The sequence below is a fragment of the Suncus etruscus genome, chromosome 16, assembly GCF_024139225.1.
Source record: "Suncus etruscus isolate mSunEtr1 chromosome 16, mSunEtr1.pri.cur, whole genome shotgun sequence".
Classification (NCBI taxonomy): Eukaryota; Metazoa; Chordata; class Mammalia; order Eulipotyphla; family Soricidae; genus Suncus; species Suncus etruscus.
In genome coordinates this window covers 65,111,559-65,135,156 of record NC_064863.1, presented here as the reverse complement: position 1 = coordinate 65,135,156, position 23,598 = coordinate 65,111,559, and the positions used below count along the sequence as shown (strand labels likewise).

The window sequence follows — 23,598 nt, the reverse complement described above, 5'->3', positions numbered from 1 at the left end:
CCTGTGGGGATATTTTATTCTTAGGGATTTGTCTATAGTAAGATTTTCTTGACTTTTGTGCGTTTGCAGTTTCTCACTCTCAAATTCTCTTCACACTGATTCTTGTTAGGAAAAGTTAGTGAAAAATAAGAGTGCTAAGTTAATTCTCCTGATCATAGAGGGAAAGAAAGGTTGTTACTTATGAGTGTGTTTGTTCGTGTATATGTGTGTGTGTGTGTCTGTGTGTGTGTGTGTGTGTTGGGGTTGGGGTGGCTGAGCTAATAGTTTATCAGCTTTGCCTTTGCTTTGCAAGGACAAGGGGAATAAAAACCACCTAGATGAATTGTTTTTCTTTACAACCACCCCTTTTATCTTATAATCTAGAGAATCTATTAATACCATGTGCTAGAAGTTGTATTTCTCTCTTAGATGGCCATCTCAATACAAGTAAGAAAATAGAGAATAATTTTGCTTGTTTTCAGAAGTCATTCATTCAGTCTTAAAAAATACAAATGATGGGGCCTGGAGAGATAGCACAGCGGCGTTTGCCTTGCAAGCAGCCGATCCAGGACCTAAGGTGGTTGGTTCAGATCCCAGTGTCCCATATGGTCCCCCGTGCCTGCCAGGAGCTATTTCTGAGCAGACAGCCAGGAGTAACCCCTGAGCACCACCGGGTGTGGCCCAAAAACCAAAAAAACCAAAAAACAAATGATGGATTTTTGTTGGAGAGATAGTACAGAGCTTCAGAAACTAGTCTTGTATGCAGCTGACCCTAATTTGATCCCTAGTACTGCCATATAGTTTCCTAAGCAGCACCAGGAATGACTCTTGAACAGAGTAAGAGTAAGCCCTGAGTGCTGCCGCAAATGGCTGAACTCCCATTCCCTCCAGAAATCCAAATTCTGCAATAAACAAGAGTAGAAGATACTTAAAAATCCCGTTCCACAGACAGGTTTAGTGTAAAGGGTTGGACATTTTGAAAGTTACTGAAAGTTGGAACTAAATGTATAAGGACCACATCTGACAGGATCACTCTTAGTTAAGCTTACCTTGGCAGTGTGGGTCTCGTGGGTTTGTGCTCAGTAGGTCTGGGGACCTGGGGACTGACTCACAACGACCACATCTGGTGTTTTTTATTTTTTTTTCTTTATTAATGGATCACATCAGCGGGGTTCAGAGGTTACTCCTGGCTTGTGCTCAGAAGTTGCTCTTGGCAGGCTTGAGAGACCATATGGGATAATGGGAACTGAACCACCATCTGTCCTGGGTCAGATGTGTGCAGGGCAAATGCCCTACCACTGTCCTATCTCTTTGGCTCCACATCTGGTGGTTTTGACAGAAGCAGTATGTAGTTCCTCTATCAAACTCAGAGCCTCACACATGTTAGACATATGTGCTGCCATGTAGGCTGTCTGCCTATCACCTGAAAGACTGAACATTTTTAAATTATGTGTATTTTACTTCTTTAATGTTTTGAGGTCCCTTTTTCTTTTCCTTTTCCTTTTTTATGGGTTCTCAAGCAATGCTCAGAAACCCTGGGATGTGCCAATCTCTTCTAGTGATATTCAGCCAATGGGCCAGGCTTAGGCCTGGTAATGCTGGAGGCCAAGGGCAACTCAATAGTGCATAGGGTCAACTCAACAGGATCACATCACTGGAGCCTGAGAGGCCATACAGTGTTGGAAGAGCATGTGACATGCACCTCTGACCACTGAACTATCTATCCACCACCTATACCTTGAATTTTATCTCCTAGTCTGGTCCAGGAGTACATATGTTACATGCTACAGTTTTTGCTTTTCATGTTTAGCTTCTTATTTCTATATAGCCATTATAGTTTAAATGGATACTTTTTCTGTTCCAACCAGTGAATCATCATAATTCACTGTCTTTTCCTTCTTGTTTCAGGTTTGAGGTTATACTTTGAGGTTATCTTTGCTTCCACTCAAACTGAATTATCTATAGGGCTGAAAGAGAGAAGCCAGAGTAAAGACTTCTGATCACTTTTTCTTCCTTTCATAAGGTTTAACATTTACTAGGTTATCTCTATTTCAGTTAGCCTCACCGAGGGGACACAGTGTTCTTTTTTTTCCTTCAGCTGGAGAGCCTTTCATTCTCCAACCTAAAGATGGTGACCTTCAGAAGAGCCCCCTTTCTTGAATATTTTAGGTATCTGAGATCAGTCCTCAGCTGAAACTTCATTTAATCACCTTCTAAGACACCTTAATGCAATACCTGTGCCAATCCAAAATAGAATATCATGGTGTGGAAACAAATTGCACTTGGGTCAAGAGAGACTACTTGAAGGATTATGGCAAAGGGAAGGGCCATTACAATAGGAGGGGACACTGCTGTTAGGGAGCAGCTGGAACTGCAGGAGCCTCCAGGGTTGGCCTGAGAAATCTATATTATTACATAGGAAAGAGGAAACCAGGTTAAGAAGAAGAGAAACTAACCAGAGTTTGCTGAATAAGCATTTTTACAAACTGGGATTTACGATAAGCTTATGTATGCATTTGAAGATATATTTAAGATACATATTTAAGATAGTGTATATATTTAAGATATACACTTAACAGGACTTGTGGGAGAATGGATCTATTGTGAAATGTTTAACACAAGCAATCTATTTAACATTCTCCTGCCCCTTATCCAGTTCTGTGTGTGGTAAGAACACTTGAGATCTTTCTTGGAAATGCCACTTCCAAGTATATGACAGGATCGTAAACTGTAGTGCTATGTTGTACTTTGTTTCCATGGATTCATGGGAACAAATGGTTCAGTTGAGTGTGGAAAGTTGAGTCTGTATCTGACCTTATCTTAGGTAAGCCTGGAACATCTCATCTAATTCATGTGGAGAAGGCGTTTCTTTGTAGTAAGACATTTTCTCAACACAGAAGGAATCTTAGTCCTTGCTGTTTTCCAGGTGAAGGGGTGCTGGAAAAATTTGCTATTGCACACGGCACAGGTTCAGTCAGTCTTGATTCTTGATGATTATTTTTTGTTCATTTGTTTTTGTTTTGGATCATACCTAGCATTGCTCTGGGCTTACAGGATCCTAGCTCTGTGCTCAGAGGACCAAATGGGGGTGCTGGGGATCAAACCCAGGCCAATAGGGCCTCACCCAATATGTGGTGTATATATATATATATATATATACATATATATATACATATATATATAATACCTTTATTATATATTATATTTCATAATTAAATCAACCCCAACCTCTGTCTATTGCCTGTAAAATTTAGTCCTAAAACACTTTTTCATCTTTGTATCTTTTACTGTTTACATTCCACTTCAACTTCCTATCTGAGTACAGAGAGCTCTAGAAGAATAAGGCCTAGATCAGACATCAGGTGAATGTCTAGACAAGCGGTTTCAACCTCTTCCATTTGGGTTGGTGTTGGTGTACATTAAAAGACTCCAAACTGGTCTGGGCCAGTGATCTAGACTGAAGGTTCCCAGAGTAGATGATAACAATCTTGGGAGCGGGAAGCACTTTCTATTTCTTTGCTTAAGGAAGGAGATTTCTAAAGAGGCACAGAGTGATTTTTGTTCTAAACAGGGTGGTAGGGCTTGCACTACAAGTCTGTGTTCTCTCTTGAACACACACTTCTCCCTTTCCTCATGTTGCGTCTGCTAAATAAGTTTCAATAAAAACTGTCCTGCCTTACACACATACATATACAAGTAAAATGTTAAAAATTAAAATTAAAAATAGGTAATACGCCAAATACATTTGGGAGCCTCTGAACTAGAAGATAATTGAATCAACCCTGCCTGTGTATAAGAGTCTGCCAGTGGAACCTCCTGTTTTTCCAAATTGTATTCCTTCTCCCTGACTCACTTTGAGAACCCCCTTTCCTAGATCCTAGAATTTACTCTTTGATCACTTTAGTGTCTCTTATCTGGCATACTCAGTGGCCATTTTCCATTCACCATTTTATATTGTTTGGATGATATTGAATAAATACAACATTCTCCTGACTACAAAATTAGCACTTGGAAATGATATCTATGTTGCTAAGAAGGACCACCTTCAGATGGCTAGTTCTGTGGTGATATGCTTCAGCATTACAGAGAATGAATTTATTTCAGAGCCACTTTGGTTTTTTTCCCCTCTGCAAATTCCTGGGATATTTTCTATTTAACAATGGCACTTCCTCTTTAATCCCCCTGCAGCATTCTGTTATTACATCAGAGGCCTGGACTTCTGAAATTGGACATTTTTGGGCTCTGTGTCAATATACATTTGAGCATGTCATTTCTAATATACTTTGAAGTTGGTCCCTTTACTTATTGTCACTCAGCTCACTGTCAGAGAAGGGACAGATAAGGAGGGATTAATTTTCTTTTTTCTTTTAAGGGTGGGAAGGAATCACACCCAGCTGTGCTGCATTGAGGACTACTCCCTACTCTGCTCAAAGGTCACTTTGGTAGTGCAGGAGTTGGGGCAGCAAGGGATATACAAAGCAAGAGCTGAGCCTTGTGTTGTCTCTCTGACTCTAGTAAGGACAATTTTCTGTGGCCTGACACTAAGTAGATCTTATTGTCCTTTACAAATATCCTGTGTTTTTAAAATTCATAATTAAAAGAATTGGAAAATAGAAAGTCTCCTCAAGAAGAAAATAGTAATACAGGTTCCCAGCACACAGTTTATCACTGTTCATCTTTTGGTTGTTTCCTTCTATGTTTTCAATTTCTTCTTTATGTCAGTAAGTTTTTTGTTTGTTTTTGGGGCTCACACCTGTTGGCATTCAGGTGTTACTTTTTTTTTTTTTTTTTTGGTTTTTGGGCCACACCCGGTGGTGCTCAGGGGTTACTCCTGGCTGTCTGCTCAGAAATAGCTCCTGGCAGGCACGGGGGACCATATGGGACATCGGGATTCGAACCAACCACCTTTGGTCCTGGATTGGCTGCTTGCAAGGCAAACACTGCTGTGCTATCTCTCCTGGCCCTCAGGTGTTACTCTTGCCTCTGTGCTCAGGAACCTCTTCTGGCTGTACTCTGGGAACCATATGGGATACTGATATTTGAACCTTCGGTTCTGAACAATCTGTTCTAGATGTTAGAAGTCTGAGATTAGGTGTCAATAAGTCAATTTCTTTTGAATATTCTGTTCTTTACTCATAGATGGATGTCTTATTGTATCTTTCCATTATGTTTACTCTGTATATTTGTATCCTGATGTTATCTAACTATCAATTATATTGGATTACATCTAGCTCACTTTAATACCTTTCTTTATATGTCATAATAATACATATACATGACATATATACCTTAAATGACACAATCTTCTGTTACTCCCCTCCCCCAATTTTCTGTTTTACTCTCCTTGAAAGGCAGACCTGCCCACACCTGGGAGGGGTCTTTGGCTTCCTGTTTTGCTTACCAGGAGGATAGAGGAGAGATTCAGAAAGGGGATAGAGAGAGGTTTTTAATAAGAGAGGTGGCTGGTAGAGACAGGTTTGAATGCTGGGCTACTTATAGAGCAGGCTGAGAAGGTTAAAAGCTTAGGAGCCACACATGGTGGCTAGGTCCTTAATCAAGTTGATGTCTCCTGAAAACTGACTGCCTGTGGATCATTTCCTCGCCACCACCCTGAGACTGCAGGCTGGAGGGGGTTGCAGGCGCAAGGCCTCTCTCCTTTCTATCCATCTCACCATTCTCCACCACCATCCAGGACTTTATAATTAATACTGTGTTTTTCAACATCTTCAAATAAAGTCACATTTTGAAATACAAGGCCTAAGACAATGTATGAATTTGGGTGGCAGATATAATTTGACCCGTAACACATAGTTAGGGTGGTAAAAGAAGGAAGGATTGTGTGCTTCTTCATCATTTCCAATAGAACTGGGTGCTTCTGTGTAAATTGATGAGAAGGTGCATGTGAAGTGCCCATGATACATACATATAAAGGTAGAAAAAAATGGGACTATTTCTCCCTCAATTGGAAGGACCCAAGTGAGCCTTTTGGGGACTTACTTCCTATAATTCTCTCATATGGAGACGGCTGGGCACTCATTATTTTCAGGAATAGCTGGATTTCCACAGTATCTACCAACCTGTGGAATCCATGACTAAGCAATAGCGCCCTTTGGGTGCTTAATCTACGGCCTTGGTAAGAACATGTTTCCACTCCTGTAGTTGTAGATTCATTCTTTAATTTATTGAGGACTCTGGTATAACAGGACTGTGTGCTTGATACTGGATATGACCCTGTTCTTAAGAAACTGCAGACTGTACCCATGAAAAAGATCACCAAGCTGAGAGTTCAGAGTAGGCAGCATTCTATCCATTTCCTCCTTGTAAGCCTGCTGCAGCTTTCCACAGTACATATTTCTTTTTGGTTTTCTCCTCTAGGACATTGTGTTAAGGAATGGTTCAGAGACTTTTGCCTCCTGGAAGAAGCCCCCTATCCCTGTGTATTCTCAGTTCTATTTCTTCAATGTTACCAATCCAGAGGAGATCCTCAAAGGTGAGAAACCTCGCTTAGAAGAAGTGGGACCATACACATACAGGTGAGTTCCAGCCATTCGATGATCACCCCTCTGTGACCTTGACCCTTCTTGAGAGCATTAGCTGTGTGCTGCATGGGGTGTGGGGAATCTGGGCTTTAATTTTGTCTGTCTGAAATGCTGCTAATGGTTGGCACATGCATGTGATTCTTCAACAAAGAATGGCTCTGTGCATGGTGTTTGGAAAGGCAGCTGCCTATTCTGGAGTTTGCAGAATGCAGTTATTGAACCATGGGGAGCTGCTCCACATCTCTGATTCTTTGCAGAACAATCCTTGTAGGCTAAAAAGATAGTACAGTGGGGAAGGGACTTGCCTTTCATGTAGGGGACCTGGGTTTCATCTCAGCTCCACATTGCTTCCCAAGCAATGCCAGGGGTGATCCCTACCAGCGAGGTGGTTCCAAAACCAAAACAACAACAATAACAATAATAGTTAAAATTTTCTTAAAGACCCTTGGTTTTTTCCTTTCTGTATTTTCTTTTTTTTTTTGGTTTTTGGGCCACACCCGGTGGTGCTCAGGGGTTGCTCCTGGCAGGCACAGGGGACCGTATGGGACACCGGGATTCGAACCAACCACCGTTGGTCCTGGATCGGCTGCTTGCAAGGCAAATGCCGCTGTGCTATCTCTCCGGGCCCCTTTCTGTATTTTCTAACCCACATACCTCACAGACTACTTTCTAGAATACTTTGTTTCTACACTACCCTTCTGGGTGCTAACCAAGCTGCAGAGAGGATGTGTGTCACCAGTTTCAAATATAAGGGGACTAGAGAAACTACCTTGGTCATTTGTTAATGATAAAGGAGCCTCTTGAGGAGCTTATGTCTAGATCATTCCTCCCTCCTGCAGTCTTTCCTCCTGCTGCGACAGGAGTGCTTCCCTTTGCCCAACACTTTTTCTAGCCAAGCTTCACCTTACCAAAGTAGAAATGGGGGTGGGGGGTGGCTTATGGGGAAACACCCAAGAGTGCTCAGGCATTATGTCCAATGCTGTGCTCAGGAGTCATTCCCAGCAATGCAAAGGGGATCATATGTTTCTGGGGAGGGAACACAGGGCCTCCATGTAAAGTTTATGCTTCTGTATCTTAAACTTTCTCTGGCTCTTCTTGCCAAATTTAAAGAAGGAAAAAAGAAATAGAGGATGCAAACAACATAATCTATCTTCAGAACAACTAAGTGGTCAAACTGGCTTAAAGTTCTGTTGTTGATTGCTCAAGAAATGGTTTCTGACTGACTCATTCATTCTGAGTCAACACTTGTCGGTACAAGACTGCAGATTCTGGGCTCAGGGAGGGACAGCTCAGTCACGTTAGACAGTGCACCATTTGTTAGAGAGTCATGAATTTTTTTTTCTTTTCTTATTTTTCACTTATTTTGCTTTTGTTTTTGGCTTTTACAAACCTTTGTGTCGAAGGCTGACTTTCAATAGATCGCAGCGAGGGAGCTGCTCTGCTACGTACGAAACCCTGAAGTCATGAATTTCTTTTCTCTTCTTGAAATGTGTTAGGAGAGGAATGCAGCACAATCTCTCTTATATTACTCTGATATTGCATGTCAGTCATTTCACTTCTTTTGTTGTAATACACAACAAAAACACATTAGTTTAGCTGAGCTTGTGTGAAATGTCAACCCCATTTCCAAGTAACTCACTAAGAGGAATATCTGCAGTAAGACAAATAAATAAATTTACTCTCATTAAGTTGGTCTGTATTATAAAGCCATATGTTTATTTGTGTTCTGCCCTTGAATTCCATCAGATAAAATGCCCACCACACTACCACATTCTTCTATATATTTCGTTTCTACCTGTTTTTTTGCTTCCTAGTCTTGCAGAGTGAGCAACACTGCTGCAGTAAATGATAATCTTATATATGATATTCCATAGCCTCTGCCACCTTTTTAAGTTTTACTTCGTGTGAGTTTTCTTTTTTCTCTTTAAAAATCAGTTTATGCAACCAGTTTTCATTTCACTAGAGATACAGAACAACTAAAGACTTATTTGTTGAACTTACAATATTCCATTAGCTGGCTCTTATTTGTGTTTCTTAGATTTGCTATTTGGGTTTTTTGATTTGTGTTGTTGTTTTGTCTTTTTATTGTTAAGGTTATATATTACTACTTTGGCAGTAAGGAAAAGAGATGTGAGGGCTATGTTTCAAATGCTTTTATAGTATTCATTGACCTTTATGAAATAGTCATCATATGTAATATTTGTAGCACTGCTTTTATAAGTGTAATATAGGGACCATAGTGATAGCTCAGTGTGTAAAAGCTTTTAAGGACAACTCAAATTTCATTCCTCAGCATTATGGTTCCCAATACACTAACAGGAGTGATTCCTGAAACTGAGCCAAGAATGGTTTTGCCTGTTATAGCCCAAAAACCGAAAAAAGGAAAAGTGTAAAATATACTTACACTATAAAAATCTATACATAGCACAAAAGATAAATTTGAAGATATAGTAAATTAAAACAGAAAAATATTACTGCTCTTCAAACTTCACAGTATCAGAGGTAAAAAATGCTAACATTTAATGAGTGTCTTCTCATTCATTTTTCCATGACTGTGTTTTACTTTTATATGGATATAATATTTACCTGTGATATGCCCATCCATATATTTTTTTTTTTACTAAATATCCATGACATTTTATTTACAAAGTATTTCCTCAGGGAGGATTTCCCCACACTATAACTTAGTCTGTATACAAATCCCTTTGAAGGATAATAATAATAGTTAAGTCAATAGAATATTGACTAGAATATTCAGTAGAAGAATATATTCCCACACTTCAGTTAACCAGTTCATTCTTCAACAAATAGGTCAGTACATTTCAACCGTTACTGCCGGGGTTGAACTTCTTTTCATGTTTACCAACTGATTGTTTTTCCATACCTTAGTTCTGTTCTCTTTTTGGCCTGCCTGCCTGCCTGCCTACCTTTTGACCTGTCCATGACACTTTGTAAACTTTGTGTATGATGATGTTAACAAGTTATCATGGCAACTTGGTTTTTTTTCCCCTCTGTCCTATTTTTCAAAAACTGTTCTATTTTTTTAACTTTATGTTTACTCAAGTCTGTTCTTTTGTGAACTTTTCTAAAAATATTTTAGAGACTTTAGAACTTTTTGCACTAAAATGTCCTTCTCCCTCCAAGAATCTGAAATACAAGGCTCTTTTATTATAGTACTATTTTTATATCTAATTTTCTAATGGTCTTGTTATCTCCTTGCAAATGATCAAAAACATGGTTTATATTTTCAGATTCTATCCTTGTTAGCCTTTTTAGGTTTTTTATTTATCTCTGAGACAAATTGTATCATTTCATTTATGCTATCAAAAAAGATGGGGGCCAAGAGATAGTTCATTAGGGTGATTGCTTTGTGTGGGGACAACACAGGTTCAATCTCTGATACTGCATTTGGTCCTCTGAGCACTGAGCACAGAGATCAACATGAAAAAGATGACACAAGAGCCAGAGAGATAGCATAGCAGGTAGGGTATTTGCCTTGCACCTGGCCAACCCAGGTTCAATTTTTGGCATCCCATATGGTCCTCCAAGCCAACAGTAGTAAACCTGTGAGTGCTACTGGGCATGACCAAAGACAAAAAAAAAAAAAAAAAAGATGACAAAAATTTAGAAATGCCATGGTTATGAGACCTCACTAATATTGTAGAGGTTGGAGTTGCGAAGTGTTTTGAGGGGCTGTGACTCAGGGGGAGAGCCCATGCTTCATCTCTGTTCCCCTCGGTTTGTTGTTCCTGACATTGTAAAAACGTTATTAAAAAAAGTTATTAAAAGTATGTTATTTTGTTTTTCTCTATATATGAATATAAATGCCTTCAGATAAAAATTGTTTGTAATTATATCCTTGAGGGCTAGAGTGTTTTATGTAGGAAATGCTGTGCTAACATTTTTATAAACCACATTGTCTACAATAAAAATTTAAAAATAAAAAAAATTTTTTTTAATTTTAAAATAAATACCGAGGGCTGGAGAAATAGCTAAAAGCACATGCTTTGCATGCAGGAGCCCTGGGCTTGAGCCTGAGCACCTTTGGTTGGAAAAAGCCCCTGAGAAGCACAAGTGTGCGTGGCCAGAAAACAAAAGCAGAGAATAACAAAAAGAAAATAGAAACATATTCCACACCTTTCTGACCTGTTCAAAAGTGGCCACGTTTTGGATGCACTAGGAGAACTGAGGGACTGGTGCAAGTCAGCTGGGTGGACAAAAGACAGAGGTCCAGATCATCCCACCATAGGAAGTAAAGGTCTATCCTGTGCATCCACTAACCCCCCCAACACACAGATACTTACACTCCTCCTTTGGACTCCAGCTTTTCTGTTCAGTAGTTGAATAATCAGTGGTACCTGAGAGAGGCCTGTTTCCCTTGCTCTACTTTTCTTTATGCTCTTCTTTCACACTCCATGACTTCCCCTCTCTGCTTTTGTGTCTCTGAAGAAAGCAGCCACCTCCTCTGCTCAGCTACCTACCCTCCTATTTTGCAGGTTTGTTTCTGGGTTTTTGAACTATACCTGGCAATGCTCAGGGCATATTCTTAGCTCAGCTCTGAGATCACGCCTGATGGCACTCAGGGAACTATAGCAAAACGAACCTGGGTCAGCCACAAAAGAAAAGTGCCTTGACCCCTGTTCTATATCTCTGGCCCTCACTCTTCTTTGAAAACCTTCTGCAGGGAGTCATCCTCCATAGCTAGGACACTTCTCTCCTTTCCACTTAGTCAAAAAGCAAAGTCTTTCATGCTGGGGGCTATCGTGTTCCCTCTGTGGGGAAGCCCCTCTACTCTCCCACCCAGGGAAGTCTCATTCTCCCAGGATACACCTAAAGGTGCTCCTGTAGGTGTCTTCCTACCCCCCCCATTCCAGTCACTAGGCCTCCTTCTTCTGGTGTAGTGCTAACACCTGCTAGTCAATGTCTGAGCTCCTGTAAAGTGCCCTCACAAATGTTGAACCAGGGATTCTTGAGGATAGGAACCTTGTCCTATCATCTTTTCATCCTGAGAATTTAGCACAAGCCCGTAGGGATTGGAAACCTGTGCTTCCACTTGGTGCATGCCAGCTCATGTTCTGGTTGAATTACAAGCCTTTCTGGATTTAATTCCACAGCAATCTGAAAAAGAAGGCATCTTATCTTCTCAACGTTTATCGGTTGAGGAAAACTGGTGCCGAAGCACTGGGTTACTTCTCCTTAGTCACTGAGCTAGTCACTCCAAATTGAACATAGAATCTGCCACTCATAATTCAACCTAGTGTGTTAGGCTAATGCCCACAGCTAGAAAACAGCATGGGATGAATGAGGAACCAAAATGCCTGGAAAAGGAGGATTATATAGTAATTTTATCTGTAACTAGTATTTCTAATGAATTAATATTGCATAAACATTAATTTCCATCTAATTAAAATTATTCCTCTTTCTATTTCTCAGTTTGCTCCCCCCCCCAAAACACACACCACAACACACACACACACACACACACACCACAAAACAAAAACAAAAAAGAATTTAAATTTCATTTGTTCTGCCTTTTTGTTGTTTTTGTTTTGGGACCACACCTAATAATGGTGCTCAGGGCTACTCCTGGATCTGCATTCAGGAATCATTCCTGGTGGGTTCAGGGAAACCATATGGGATACTGAGGATTAAACCCAGGTCAGTCGCATGCAAGGCAAGCACCTTACCCATTATCATTCTGGCCCTGAATAAGTTTACTTTTTTTTTTTTTTTTTTTTTTGGTTTTGAGCTACACCCTGTGACGCTCTGGGGTTACTCCTGGCTATGCACTCAGAAGTTGCTCCTGGCTAGGGGGACCATATGGGACACCGGGGGATCAAACCACAGTCCATCCTAGGCTAGCGCTGGTAAGGCAAACGCCTTACCTCTAGCGCCACCATGCCAGCCCCAAATTGACTTTTTTTTAATTCAAAAAAATTTTCTCTCCTCTCAAAAACTGTTTGCCCTCCTCTCTTCTCTGTCTTCTTGTCATTTTTGTTGTTGTTGAAGTTATCACTACAATGGCCAGAGTTCACGCATCCTTGCACACTTTCATTGGAGTGCTCATACATACTTGGTTGCAGTACACCAGATATTCTACACTTCATGGTAGTATTAGGGATTCCAAACAGTAGAACTGTTGAACTTGCATTTGGACCTGTGAGCAGTGCTAGAGATTGAATTTGAGGCCCCACTGGTCTCAGGCTTACAAATCAGGTACCTTCTGCCTCTGAACTATCCTGAGCCTCAAGAACTTATTTTAAGAAACAACAGTGGCGGGCCAGAGTGATGATATGGTGGATAAGACGCTTGCCTTGCACACAGCTGACCCAAGTATGATCCCCTGCATTCCATTGGTCCCCTGAGTCTGAGTTCAGAGCCAGAAGTAACTCCTGAGCACTGGGAGTGGCCCCCCAAAACAACAAAACCAGCTCTACTTCATGAAGTATCTCTAAGTCTAATCATGTATTTTCATACCTGGTTAATTAGTTCATGAAACGTAATCTAACCTTACTTAGCAGGGTCACCACTGTTATTAACAACCTTCATACAGTCTGGTCTTGTCATGCCCAGAAAGATTTATCAGCAGCATCTAAATGACAGGGGAGCCATTGGGCACTTTCAAATGGTCCTCTTTAATTAGCTCTGAAGGTCTAATATCTGCCTTTCATGTTTTTAAAGTTTTCATTTCCTCTTTCTGGAACTTTCTTTGGATCCCATGGTTATGAATCCTTTCCTGCTCACAGCTGAAATTCACCAGGAAGTTGGTTGATGTTGCTAAACTCCTCTCCTTGTACTGTAGCCTCCCTAAGTTGATGGTGTCACAAGAGAGGGAAGAAGAACATTTGGATTCCTCTGACTGATGCATTGCTTGAGATGGAGGCCCTTTGTATTTTGTCCCCTTGGTTTTTCAGCTTCTCAACCAATCAGCCCTTTCTAGCAGCTCAGACACAGTCTTCCTCCCTTGATGAAGCCGCTCCAGCTCTGACTACTGCCTCAGTCGTCCTTTGTTTTGTCAAATTACTGACATGGTCGCTTGGTTCCTTCCTGTCATGGGAATTAGCTACTTTTGTGGTTTGGGAAATGCTGACTGATTTTTTTTTTATTATTATTATTGAGAAACTAAAGCTAGAGGCCTAAAAATTTTCTGTGTGCAATTTTCCTTTTTAAAACATGAGGCCCTTACAGGGAAGAGAAATATTTCAAAAGTCATCTTAGAGTCAGTGATATAAATAAACACAAATGGATTCTAGGCCATGCAGTAACTCAGGGCTCTAGGTTCATGACCGGGGCTCCATAGAACAAGAGCTCCATAAGACAAGTTTTAGCAGGGTTATTGATTTTTTTGTAATTTGTCAGAAAACTTGCCAAAGCTGAATCCAGACTTCTGGATCTCCACCAAGTTCCAGTTTTTGGCTTCCTGGCCAGTTTTTCTTGAGTGCATGTTGGTGTCTGTAGAATTAAATAATAAAGAAGGCCCTTTGGATGGAGCTTGATGGTGATGGAATGAATGGAGGGACCTTTCTCTGCTGTCCCAGGAAACGTGGCTGCATCCGCCTCTAACCGGCGGGTATTTGGGTTCAGGAGAACAGCGGATAGATAACTCACTCACAGGCAGGCTTCAGGAAATATCAGCTTTATTTGCCCTGGCCAACATGCGTGGCCTATAATCTTAAACCTATTTAAGCATGGTCTTGTCAGCTTGCCCTGCATCTAGCTTCTTTCAGCCATCTCTCCTCTCACCTCCATTCAGGCAAAAATCCCCTTGGCCCCTCAGGCCAAACTTTTTCTAATCTCTCTCAAGACCCCTCCCAGAAATAGAAGGGTCTTTCTTGTACATAGGCTTACACAGGAATAAAGAGGGGTGGGGTTACAGGTGTCAACTTTTCTATTTCAAGTGCCTTAATGGTTAGCTTAGCCATCAGGGGTCCTGGAACCCCAATGTAAATAGCTACCATTCAGAAGTCATCCTCCTTACCCCCACTGAGGAGACTTTTGCCTCAACAGTATGGCACAAGAGTCTTTCTCTATAGTCACTGACCTTGGTAGGGTTCTGTGTGTGTGTATTTTGTTCTTTTTTGGGGGTCACACACAGCAGAGCTCAAGGGTTACTCCTGGCTCTGTGCTCAGAAATCGCTCCTGGCAGGCTCGGGGGACCATATGGGATTTGAACCACCATCGTTTTGTATGCAATGCAAATGCCTTAGCTCCATGCTATCTCTCCGGCCCCTGTTTTGTTGTTTGTTTGTTTGTTTGTTTGTTTTTTGTTTGTAAGGGATGTAGTGGGCCACACATGGCGATACCCAGGGGATTCTATTGGTTCTGTGTTCGGAATTACTCCTGGTAGTGCTCAGAGGACCATATGGGATGCCAGGGATTGAATCTGGGTCAGCCGCATGCAAGACAAATATACTATCCACTGTAATATAGCTTTAGGGCCCCAGGTTTAACTGCTCTTTCTCTTTAGTTACTACAAATAGTTTGAAAGCAACTTTTGCATAGACTTAAAAAAAATTTAGGTTTGAAGTCAGATGATGGAAATTCTATACCAGAGGTCTCAAAGTTGCTGCCCGCGGGCCGCAAACGGCCCTTCGTACAACATTTTGTGGCCCTGCCCTAGAGGAATCTTTTTTTGTTTTAGTTGTTTGGGTCACACCCATCAATGTTCAAGACTTACTACTGACTTTTCACTCAAGGATCACCCCGACTTTGCCTCCTGCGCCCGCTGGTAAATTGAGTTTGAGACCCCTGTTCTATACCTAGCTTTGACACATGATTAGTCCCGGACCATAACACAAAATTCCATTTTCTCACCTATCAGTTGAGTGGTTTATAATTCCTACCCTGAGGAATCCTTGATTGCAAGCAAGAAAAACTGTCTGTTTTTAAAAACTCTTTTTAGGGGCCGGTGCAATGGCGCTAGAGGTAAGGTGTCTGCCTTGCCAGCACTAGCCTAGGATGGACTGCGGTTCGATCCCCCGGCCTCCCATATGGTCCCCCAAGCCAGGAGCGACTCCTGAGCACATAGCCAGGAGTAACCCCTGAGCGTCACTGGGTGTGACCCAAAAGAGCAAACAAACAAAAAACAAAAAACAAACAAAAAACTGTTTTTAAAAACTGTTAAGTGAAAAAGGGAATTTATGAGCCAAGATATACAGGAATAAGGCAATCACCAAGCATGCAGCCAATTCTAGTTCGATTTTCAGGGAAGATCTAGTTAGAACCTTATTTCCTAAGGCAGAGCCAGGAGTTAGCCAGGAACATTGCTGGGTGATCCCCCTCCCACAATGGAGGAAGAATTTGTAAAATTGTTTCTGTATTCAGATAAAATCCTCTTTTTTTTTTTCTTCAGGGAAGTCAGAGACAAAGGTGATATTGAATTTGGAGATAACGGAACAACAGTAACTGCTGTGAGCAACAAAGCCTATATTTTTGAAAGAAACCAATCTGTTGGAGATCCTAAAATTGACTTAATTAGAACATTAAATATTCCTGCTGTGGTAAGTAGTCATTTTAAGTATCATTATTGTAGATTTTAGAAGAAAAGACTGGGTTATTATGACTTTAACTCAGGAACTGTAAAGTTATAACAAGGATATACATAGATAATAAGAGGGATACATTTCTTTGCTCTCCCCTCTTTAAAAGTCATATTAGATCTGTCCCCCTCCCTGGGTCTTTTAAAGTATTTTCAACTGGTGACAAGTGCACACTTTACAATTCATATTTCCCAGTTTCTTGCTTTGTGATGAGAAATCGCACATGTATGAACAGCTGTATGCCTAGAATTTTAAAAGAGTAGCAAATATTTTTTTAAAATATATATTTGTTTGTCTTCAGGAACTAAAGCAATAGATTTTAAATATTGCTTCTTTAATTGGATTTCTTAGATTGTAGTTTTTAAATGCATATTTGTTTTATCCCTTTTTAAAGAGCAAGTGGGCTGGACAATGCTGCTTAGGATAGTGTCAAAAGGGGTCTGCATATAATCTAACAACAACAATCTAATAGCAACATCCTTGAAGCCTTGGGAACTTAACTATTTGCCCTACCTACCCTATCCGAGGCACCCACTCTAACAGTAGGTAGTTGGATCCTGGTATTAGATGGGGTATTAGATCCCACATCTGATACTTGCACAATCCCTTCCTTGATCCTTTTCAGGAAGGTGGTGCTACCTTGTGGTCAAAAAGTGTTGGTTTATTTGCAAGCATTTCTTCCCCTTCTATGCTGTGGCTGTAATCTAGAGTTCTTCAGAATGCTAAATTCTTACTTGTTACGTGTTGCAATGTGAAAGGAAATGACCAAGTGCCTCTTCTTACACATACTGCCAGAGAGGAGTTCACTGGCTTATCTTTATTCTATTTATTTTTAATACTGACATTTAAGTGTCAACTCCCTTTGCTAAAGAGTGGTGAGAGAACTGGGAGTTGGAAAACTCCCTTCTGAACTTGCCTTTGCTCTTCAGACAGCCATGGAATGGACCCAGATCCACCTCCTCCGTGGGATAATCGAGGCACTGCTGAAGACCTACCAGCAGAAGTTGTTTGTGACACACACAGTCCATGAACTGCTCTGGGGCTATAAGGATGAGATCTTGTCCCTTATCAACATCTTCAGACCTGACATCCCTGCCTATTTTGGTCTCTTCTATGGAGTAAGTGTGCTTTTCTTTCCAAACCCTCTTGATTCAGCTCAAAGGATGTCCCCAATCAGATTTCATCTTTAGTTAGATTTCTCCCAGGAGAAGATCTAAGTTTCCCAGCATTTTAGATGATTTGGAAGCTACATCTGTTGGACAGAGGGGAGCATGTGGCTCTAGGGATCAAACGGGTACATCCCAATTCCTGAGCTATCTACCTAGCCCCTATGCAAAAGTTTTAGACCAGTGCCAACAATATTTTAATTACTGAATATTGTTAATTTCTGTGACTTTATTATTCTAGAAGAGCTGGCATTTATGTCTCCCAGAAATCAAAGTTCCATTACAGATAAAGAATTGGTTAGAATGTATATACCCTTAAAAATATCCTAAATTGAAAATGGGACTTTATTAAAAACCAATCTTTTTCTAGTGTAACTATTAGATATAACCATGGATGACTGACTGCTAATCCTGGAATTTGGTTTTATTATTACTGTAGAGATTTAGTTCGGGTTACCTTAAGATTTAACAATATGAGGCCGGAGAGATAGAATGGAGGTAGTATGTTTGCCTTGCATGCAGAAGACGGTGGTTCGAATCCCGGCATCCCATATGGTCCCCTGAGCCTGCCAGGAGCAATTTCTGAACGTAGAGCCAGGAGTAACCCCTGAGTGCAGCCGAGTGTGATCCAAAAACCAAAAGATTTAACAGTATATTATTATATGCCATCCATATACCATTATATTAGAATAATGTAAATGTTAAGGTATATAATTTACTGATTCTTACTATATTCCTAAGGTTGAACAGGCACCATTAGTACCTAACCTCCACCATCTTCTTCATTCAAAAAGAATATTCACAATAGGTCAAGAATGTAGCTTAGCAGTACAGCACTTGCCTTATACGTGTAAAGCCCTGAGTTCAATCTCCAATACCATGTAAACAAAGCCAAAAAACACATATACCTTTAAGCAGTCACTTTTGTTCTACTCTTACTAGGAGCCCCTGATTACCACTAATTTACTCATAACCTCTATGGATTTGCCTGCTTTGGTCATTTATATAAGAGAAATCATGCTGTATTAATACTTTTTATGCCAGGATTTTTAAATTTAGAATAATTTACAAATTTTATCTTTGCCGTAGAGTATATCAGTTTGTCATTCCCTTTTGGTGTCTACGTAATATACATTATCTGAAAATACTATATTTTTTGATTCATCAGTAATTGTACCTTGATACTCCACCATTTGGTTATAGTGACTAATGCTGCTATGAATATTTTGGAACAAGTTTTCATATGAACACTGGATATATACCTAGGGTAAAATTCTTTTGGGTATACACATTGAAGTGGAATTTATGAGTCATGTGGTTATTCTACTTCTAACTATTTTATGCAATTACTGCATCATTGTATATTCCTAGAAGTGTATGCAGACCACAGATTCTTTATATCCTCACCAACACTTGTTGTATTCCTGTCTAATATTTTTAAATTTTTATTTTAAGCACCATGGTTTATAAAACTATTATCAGTATGATTTCATACATACATAAAACTTTCAGCACCACACCCTCCAGCAGACTTTCCAGTTCTCTCCAGCATTGTCTCAGAGCCTTGCCCTCCATTCCCTTCATTCCCTATGGTTAAATTTTCTAGTGAAGACCAGTCTCAGTTTATGTTGCCTGTGGACATTAGTTATCCACCTATGTGTCTTTATATACCGAATGAGAAAGATCATTCCATGTCTGTTCCTCTCCTTCTGACTAACTTCACTCAGCATGATACCCTCCAGATCCTTTTTCATTTTTATTGCCATCTCAATGGGTGTGAAGTTATATGTATATATATGTTTGTGATTTGGATTTGGATTTCCTTAATGTCTAATAGTATTGACTATCTTTCAGGTAATTATTGGCCATCTGAGTGTTTTCTTTGAAGATTAAAGTCTCTTTAAAGCTTTGAATATCTCTGCAGAATCTTTTGCCTTTCATTTAATTGGGCTTATATTTTTTTAAAAACATTAAGTAATATTATGTTATTTCCAAAATATCCAGCTTCCCCTCATTCTGGTTCACTCTATTTAAATCATGTACTGACTGCAAATGCAATCACACCTACAGAATATAGCCACATAGACTTCCATTCTACAAAACAGCTAGGTCCCCAGAATTTAACTAAGATGGCATACAAAATTATCCAGTTACTTGAAAAGATTATATTTCTTTGGTTTCAGAAAAATGGGACAAATGATGGAGACTATGTGTTTCTCACCGGAGAAGACAGTTATCTTAACTTTACAAAGATCGTGCAATGGAATGGGAAACCGTAAGCCTGAAAATTCTCCAGTGTGAATTTTTCTCAATTTTTGTTTAAATTGAATTTCCACTTTGGCATTAATTTAAAAAGTGCTCTATTTCAACTTTGTTTTTCTTTTATTTGAAGCACCATGAATTAAGTACTATTCATGCATATAACATTCAACACCATACCCTTCACCAGCATACCTGCTTTCTTTCACCATTGTCTCAGTTTTCCCTCTCAACCATCCCCTGCCTCCTGGCTCTTGGTAAGCTCAATTCTATAAACCAGTTCTCAGGTTTGTTTTCTTGGCCCATTTGTTATTCCATTACTCTGTTTCTTTATATCCCACCTATGAAAGTGATCATCTATGCCTGGCCCTCTCCTTCTGACTGATTTCACTCAGTGTAATACTCTCCAGTTCCATCCACAATATAGTGACAAATTGCATGATTTTATTTCAAAAAAAAATTTTGTGCCACATCTAGCAGTGCTGAAACGTTATTGCTGGCTCTGTGTTCAGTAATTACTCTTTGTTGGCTAAGAAAACCAGGAGGGATGCTGGAGATCAAACCTAGGTTGACTGTATACAGGGAAATGCCATACATGCTATGCTTTCTTTGGCCCCTCAAAAAATTTTTTTAACCTTGACAGTATTTGAATGAGAAATCTATACATATACAGAATTCCTTATGAATTACAAATTTGTTATCATTATCCTTATAAATTTGTGCATCTAAATTTACTAGTAGTATATCTTAAAATTAAATATCTATGGTTCGTATACTTATCATGTCTGGGCATGAATTATGAGCCAGGGAAAAGTTTTTGTTTTCAACCTAGTATATCATTATCACTACTCACAATTGCTTTTCAAATCACTAATTATATTTTAATGGTAAAACGTGGTTCCTTTTTTAATTTCATAATTATGGGTTATCTTTAAAGATAACACATATTTAAGTCCGGGGCCAGAGCAGTGGCGCAAGTGGTAGGGTGTTTGCCTTGCATGCAGCTAACCTAGGATGGACCACGGTTTGATCCCCCAGCGTCCCATATGGTCCCCCAAGCCAGGAGTGATTTCTGAGTGCATAGCTGGGACTAACCCCTGAGCATCACCGGGTGTGGCCCAAAAAGCAAAAACTAAAAAAATAAAAACCACATTTAAGTTCAATCTTGCAGCATTAAAAAAAAGAGGGGGGGGGAGCTGGAGAGATAGCACAGCAGTAAGGCATTTGCCTTGCATGCAGCTGACCCCGGATGGACTCAGGTTCTGTCTCTGCATACCATATGGTTCCCTGAGACTGCCAGAAGCGATTATTAGCACAGAGCCAGCAGTAACCCCTGAGTACTGCTGGTGTGGCTCAAAAATAAAATAAAATAAAATAAAAAGAGCAGGCCAGAGAGATAGCTCATCAAGGTGGAATGTACAGCTTACATGCCAGAGGCCCGATATGATTCCCAGCACTACATGGTCTCCTGAGCATTGCCAGGAATGATCCACAAGCATCATGCAAGCAGGTGTAGCCTGAACACTACCAGGTATGATCCAAAACAACAACAAAATTTTTTAACATTATTTCATTTAAAATATGTTATATATATATATATATATCAAAGCAAATTAATTCTAAAAAGGAACTAAATCAGGCTACATATTGAAATAGTACAATGTTGTTTTTTTTTTTTTAAGTTAAAAAAATTAGCAGCATTTTAGAAAGAAAGGCAATGCTAATTCTTCAGGGAAGAGTTTAGTTCTTTTACATGAAATTTACCTCTAAGCTTTCCAGGAATATTATACTTCCAGAAGTAAAAACAGTTGGCATAGTTCATAATAGAATTTCTCTATGGCCTTCACAACTTTTCTGTTAATTTAAAACTATTATTATATGGTAAGTTTATTTAAGTACTTAAAATTACACAGACGCTTGCATATAATTATTTGGAAAGGAGAAATAGAACATCAGGTAAGTACTTGTTTTGGATGCAGCCAGCCTGAGTTGAACTTCTAAGTATTAGAAGTTCATGCATGCAGTCTCCAAAGCACCAGGAGTGATCCCTGAACATTGCTAGATATGGTAGCAAAGCAAAAAGCAAAAACAAATAACAATTATTTAATTATGTATATTCCACCATATGCATGGCAAATGCCCTACCTGCTGTGCTATCACACTGCCCCACCCTCTTAGCTGGTGTTTATCTAATAGTCTACCTGTAATTACATTTGACAGTATATTTCTAACAAAATCTAGTTATTGTCTTTTTCTTCCAAACAAGGCATTACTGCCATTTTCTTTTCTGTCTTCTTTTCTTTCTTCTTTCTTTCTTTCTTTTCTTTCTTTCTTTCTTTCTTTCTCTTTTCTTTCTTCTTCTTTCTTCTTTTCTTTCTTTCTTTCTTTCTTTCTTCTTTCTTTCTTCTTTCTTTCTTCTTTCTTTTTCTTTCTTTCTTTCTTTCTTTCTTTCTTTTCTTTTCTTTCTTCTCTTTATTTTTATTTCTTTTATCTTTTCTTTTCTCGCGGTCTTTATTCTTTCTTTCTTCTTTCTTTCTTCTTTCTTCTTCTTCTTTCTTTCTTTCTTTCTTTTCTTTCTTTCTTTCTTTTTTTTTGTTTTTGGGTCACACCCGGCGGTGCTCAGGGTTACTCCTGCTGTCTGCTCAGAAATAGCTCCTGGCAGGCACGGGGACCATATGGGCACCTGGATTCGAACCAACCACCTTTGGTCCTGGATCGGCTGCTTGCAAGGCAAACGCCGCTGTGCTATCTCTCCGGGCCCCATTACTGCCATTTTCTTAGCATACACAGAGGCATGCATACTTGCACACACATAGGTACATGGGCACACAGACACACCCATTTGTAGTTTTTGTTTTTAGTTTTTTTTGCACTAATGGGGATTGAACCTATTGCTTCACACATGCAAGTGCCTTCCCATTTTCTCTTTCCTTCCTCCCTCCCCCACCTCTTTCCCTCCCCCTCTTTTCCTTTCCCTCCCTTCCACACTCTCCACCTTCCCTCCCGTCTTCCTTCCCCCTCCCTCCCTTCCTCTTTGGTGTAGGTGCTGCTCAGGGCTTACTCCTGGCTGCCCAAGCAAGTTCTCTACCTCCTATCTTATCTTTCTGCACCCTGTGTGCATTTGTGTGTTTTTATTTATCATTTATGTGTGTATCCAATTCTGCTATGCTTTGTCTGGAAGAGGCCCTCAAATTTATGAACTTAGAGCACTTTCTTGACCAGAAGTTGAGAGAATGACTAATTTTTGCCCCCCTTTTTTCACTGTTTTTGCATTTGTGCTATTATTGAAAAAATTAATTTTTAAGGAAACTTCTATCTCCGTTGTGCTTTTAGTAAGTATAAAGTTGCTGCAATAGGGGCTGGAGTGATAGCATAGTAGGTAGGACTTTTGCCTTGCATGAAAACACCCCCACAATTTTGATCCCTGGCATCCTATATGGTCCTGCAAGTCCACTAGGAGTGATTCCTGAGTACAGAGCCAGGAGTAACCCCTGATTACCACCTAGTGTGGCCCAAAATAGCCCAATAAATAAAGTTGGTACAATACTAACTTTCTTATAACTCCGGAGAATTCTTTCATTAATTTTGTTGTTTTGTTTTGTTTTGGTTTGGTTTAGTTTGGTTTGGTTTTTGAGTCACACCTGGCTCTGTGCTCAGAAATTGCTCCCGGCAGGCACGGGGGACCATATAAGATGCTGGGATTCGAGCCACCTTCTGTTCTGGATCAGCTGCTTGCATTGCAAACGCCCTGCCATTGTGTTATCTCTCCTGCCCCTTCTTTCATTAATTTTGAAGCAGTAATGGCAGAAAGTTAATACTTTATCATGACTATTAATGAGCTGGTCATATTTATTGTTGAGAGATCCCTGTCAATAGTTTGGCTATGAATAAGACTGTTGTTAATGCTAAATTGAATCCTTTTTTTTTTTTTGTGAGAAAATAGATATTTTTTAAACTTCTGTATAATAGGCTTTTCTGAAGAATGTGATGTTTGACAATTGCCTCTATCAGAATTGATTGTGGGGTCAGGGGCCTTTCTCCTCATCTCAACCAATTCTAAACCAACATTATCCTTGTCTTTGAATAAGATTTTGGTGAGGAGGGGGTAAATAACTC

At 39.8% G+C, this 23,598-nt stretch overlaps 1 protein-coding gene across 1 annotated transcript in view; it reads left to right on the top strand.

Annotated features, from left to right (window-relative positions):
- Nucleotides 1–23,598, top strand: part of SCARB2 (scavenger receptor class B member 2) — a 146,911-nt gene that overhangs the window by 109,581 nt on the left and 13,732 nt on the right. Inside the window, exons 3-6 of the mRNA XM_049790262.1 lie at nt 6,355–6,512; nt 15,871–16,018; nt 16,987–17,175; nt 19,407–19,498. Coding sequence (XP_049646219.1) covers nt 6,355–6,512; nt 15,871–16,018; nt 16,987–17,175; nt 19,407–19,498 — 587 coding nt within the window. The remainder of the gene's footprint in view (nt 1–6,354; nt 6,513–15,870; nt 16,019–16,986; nt 17,176–19,406; nt 19,499–23,598) is intronic.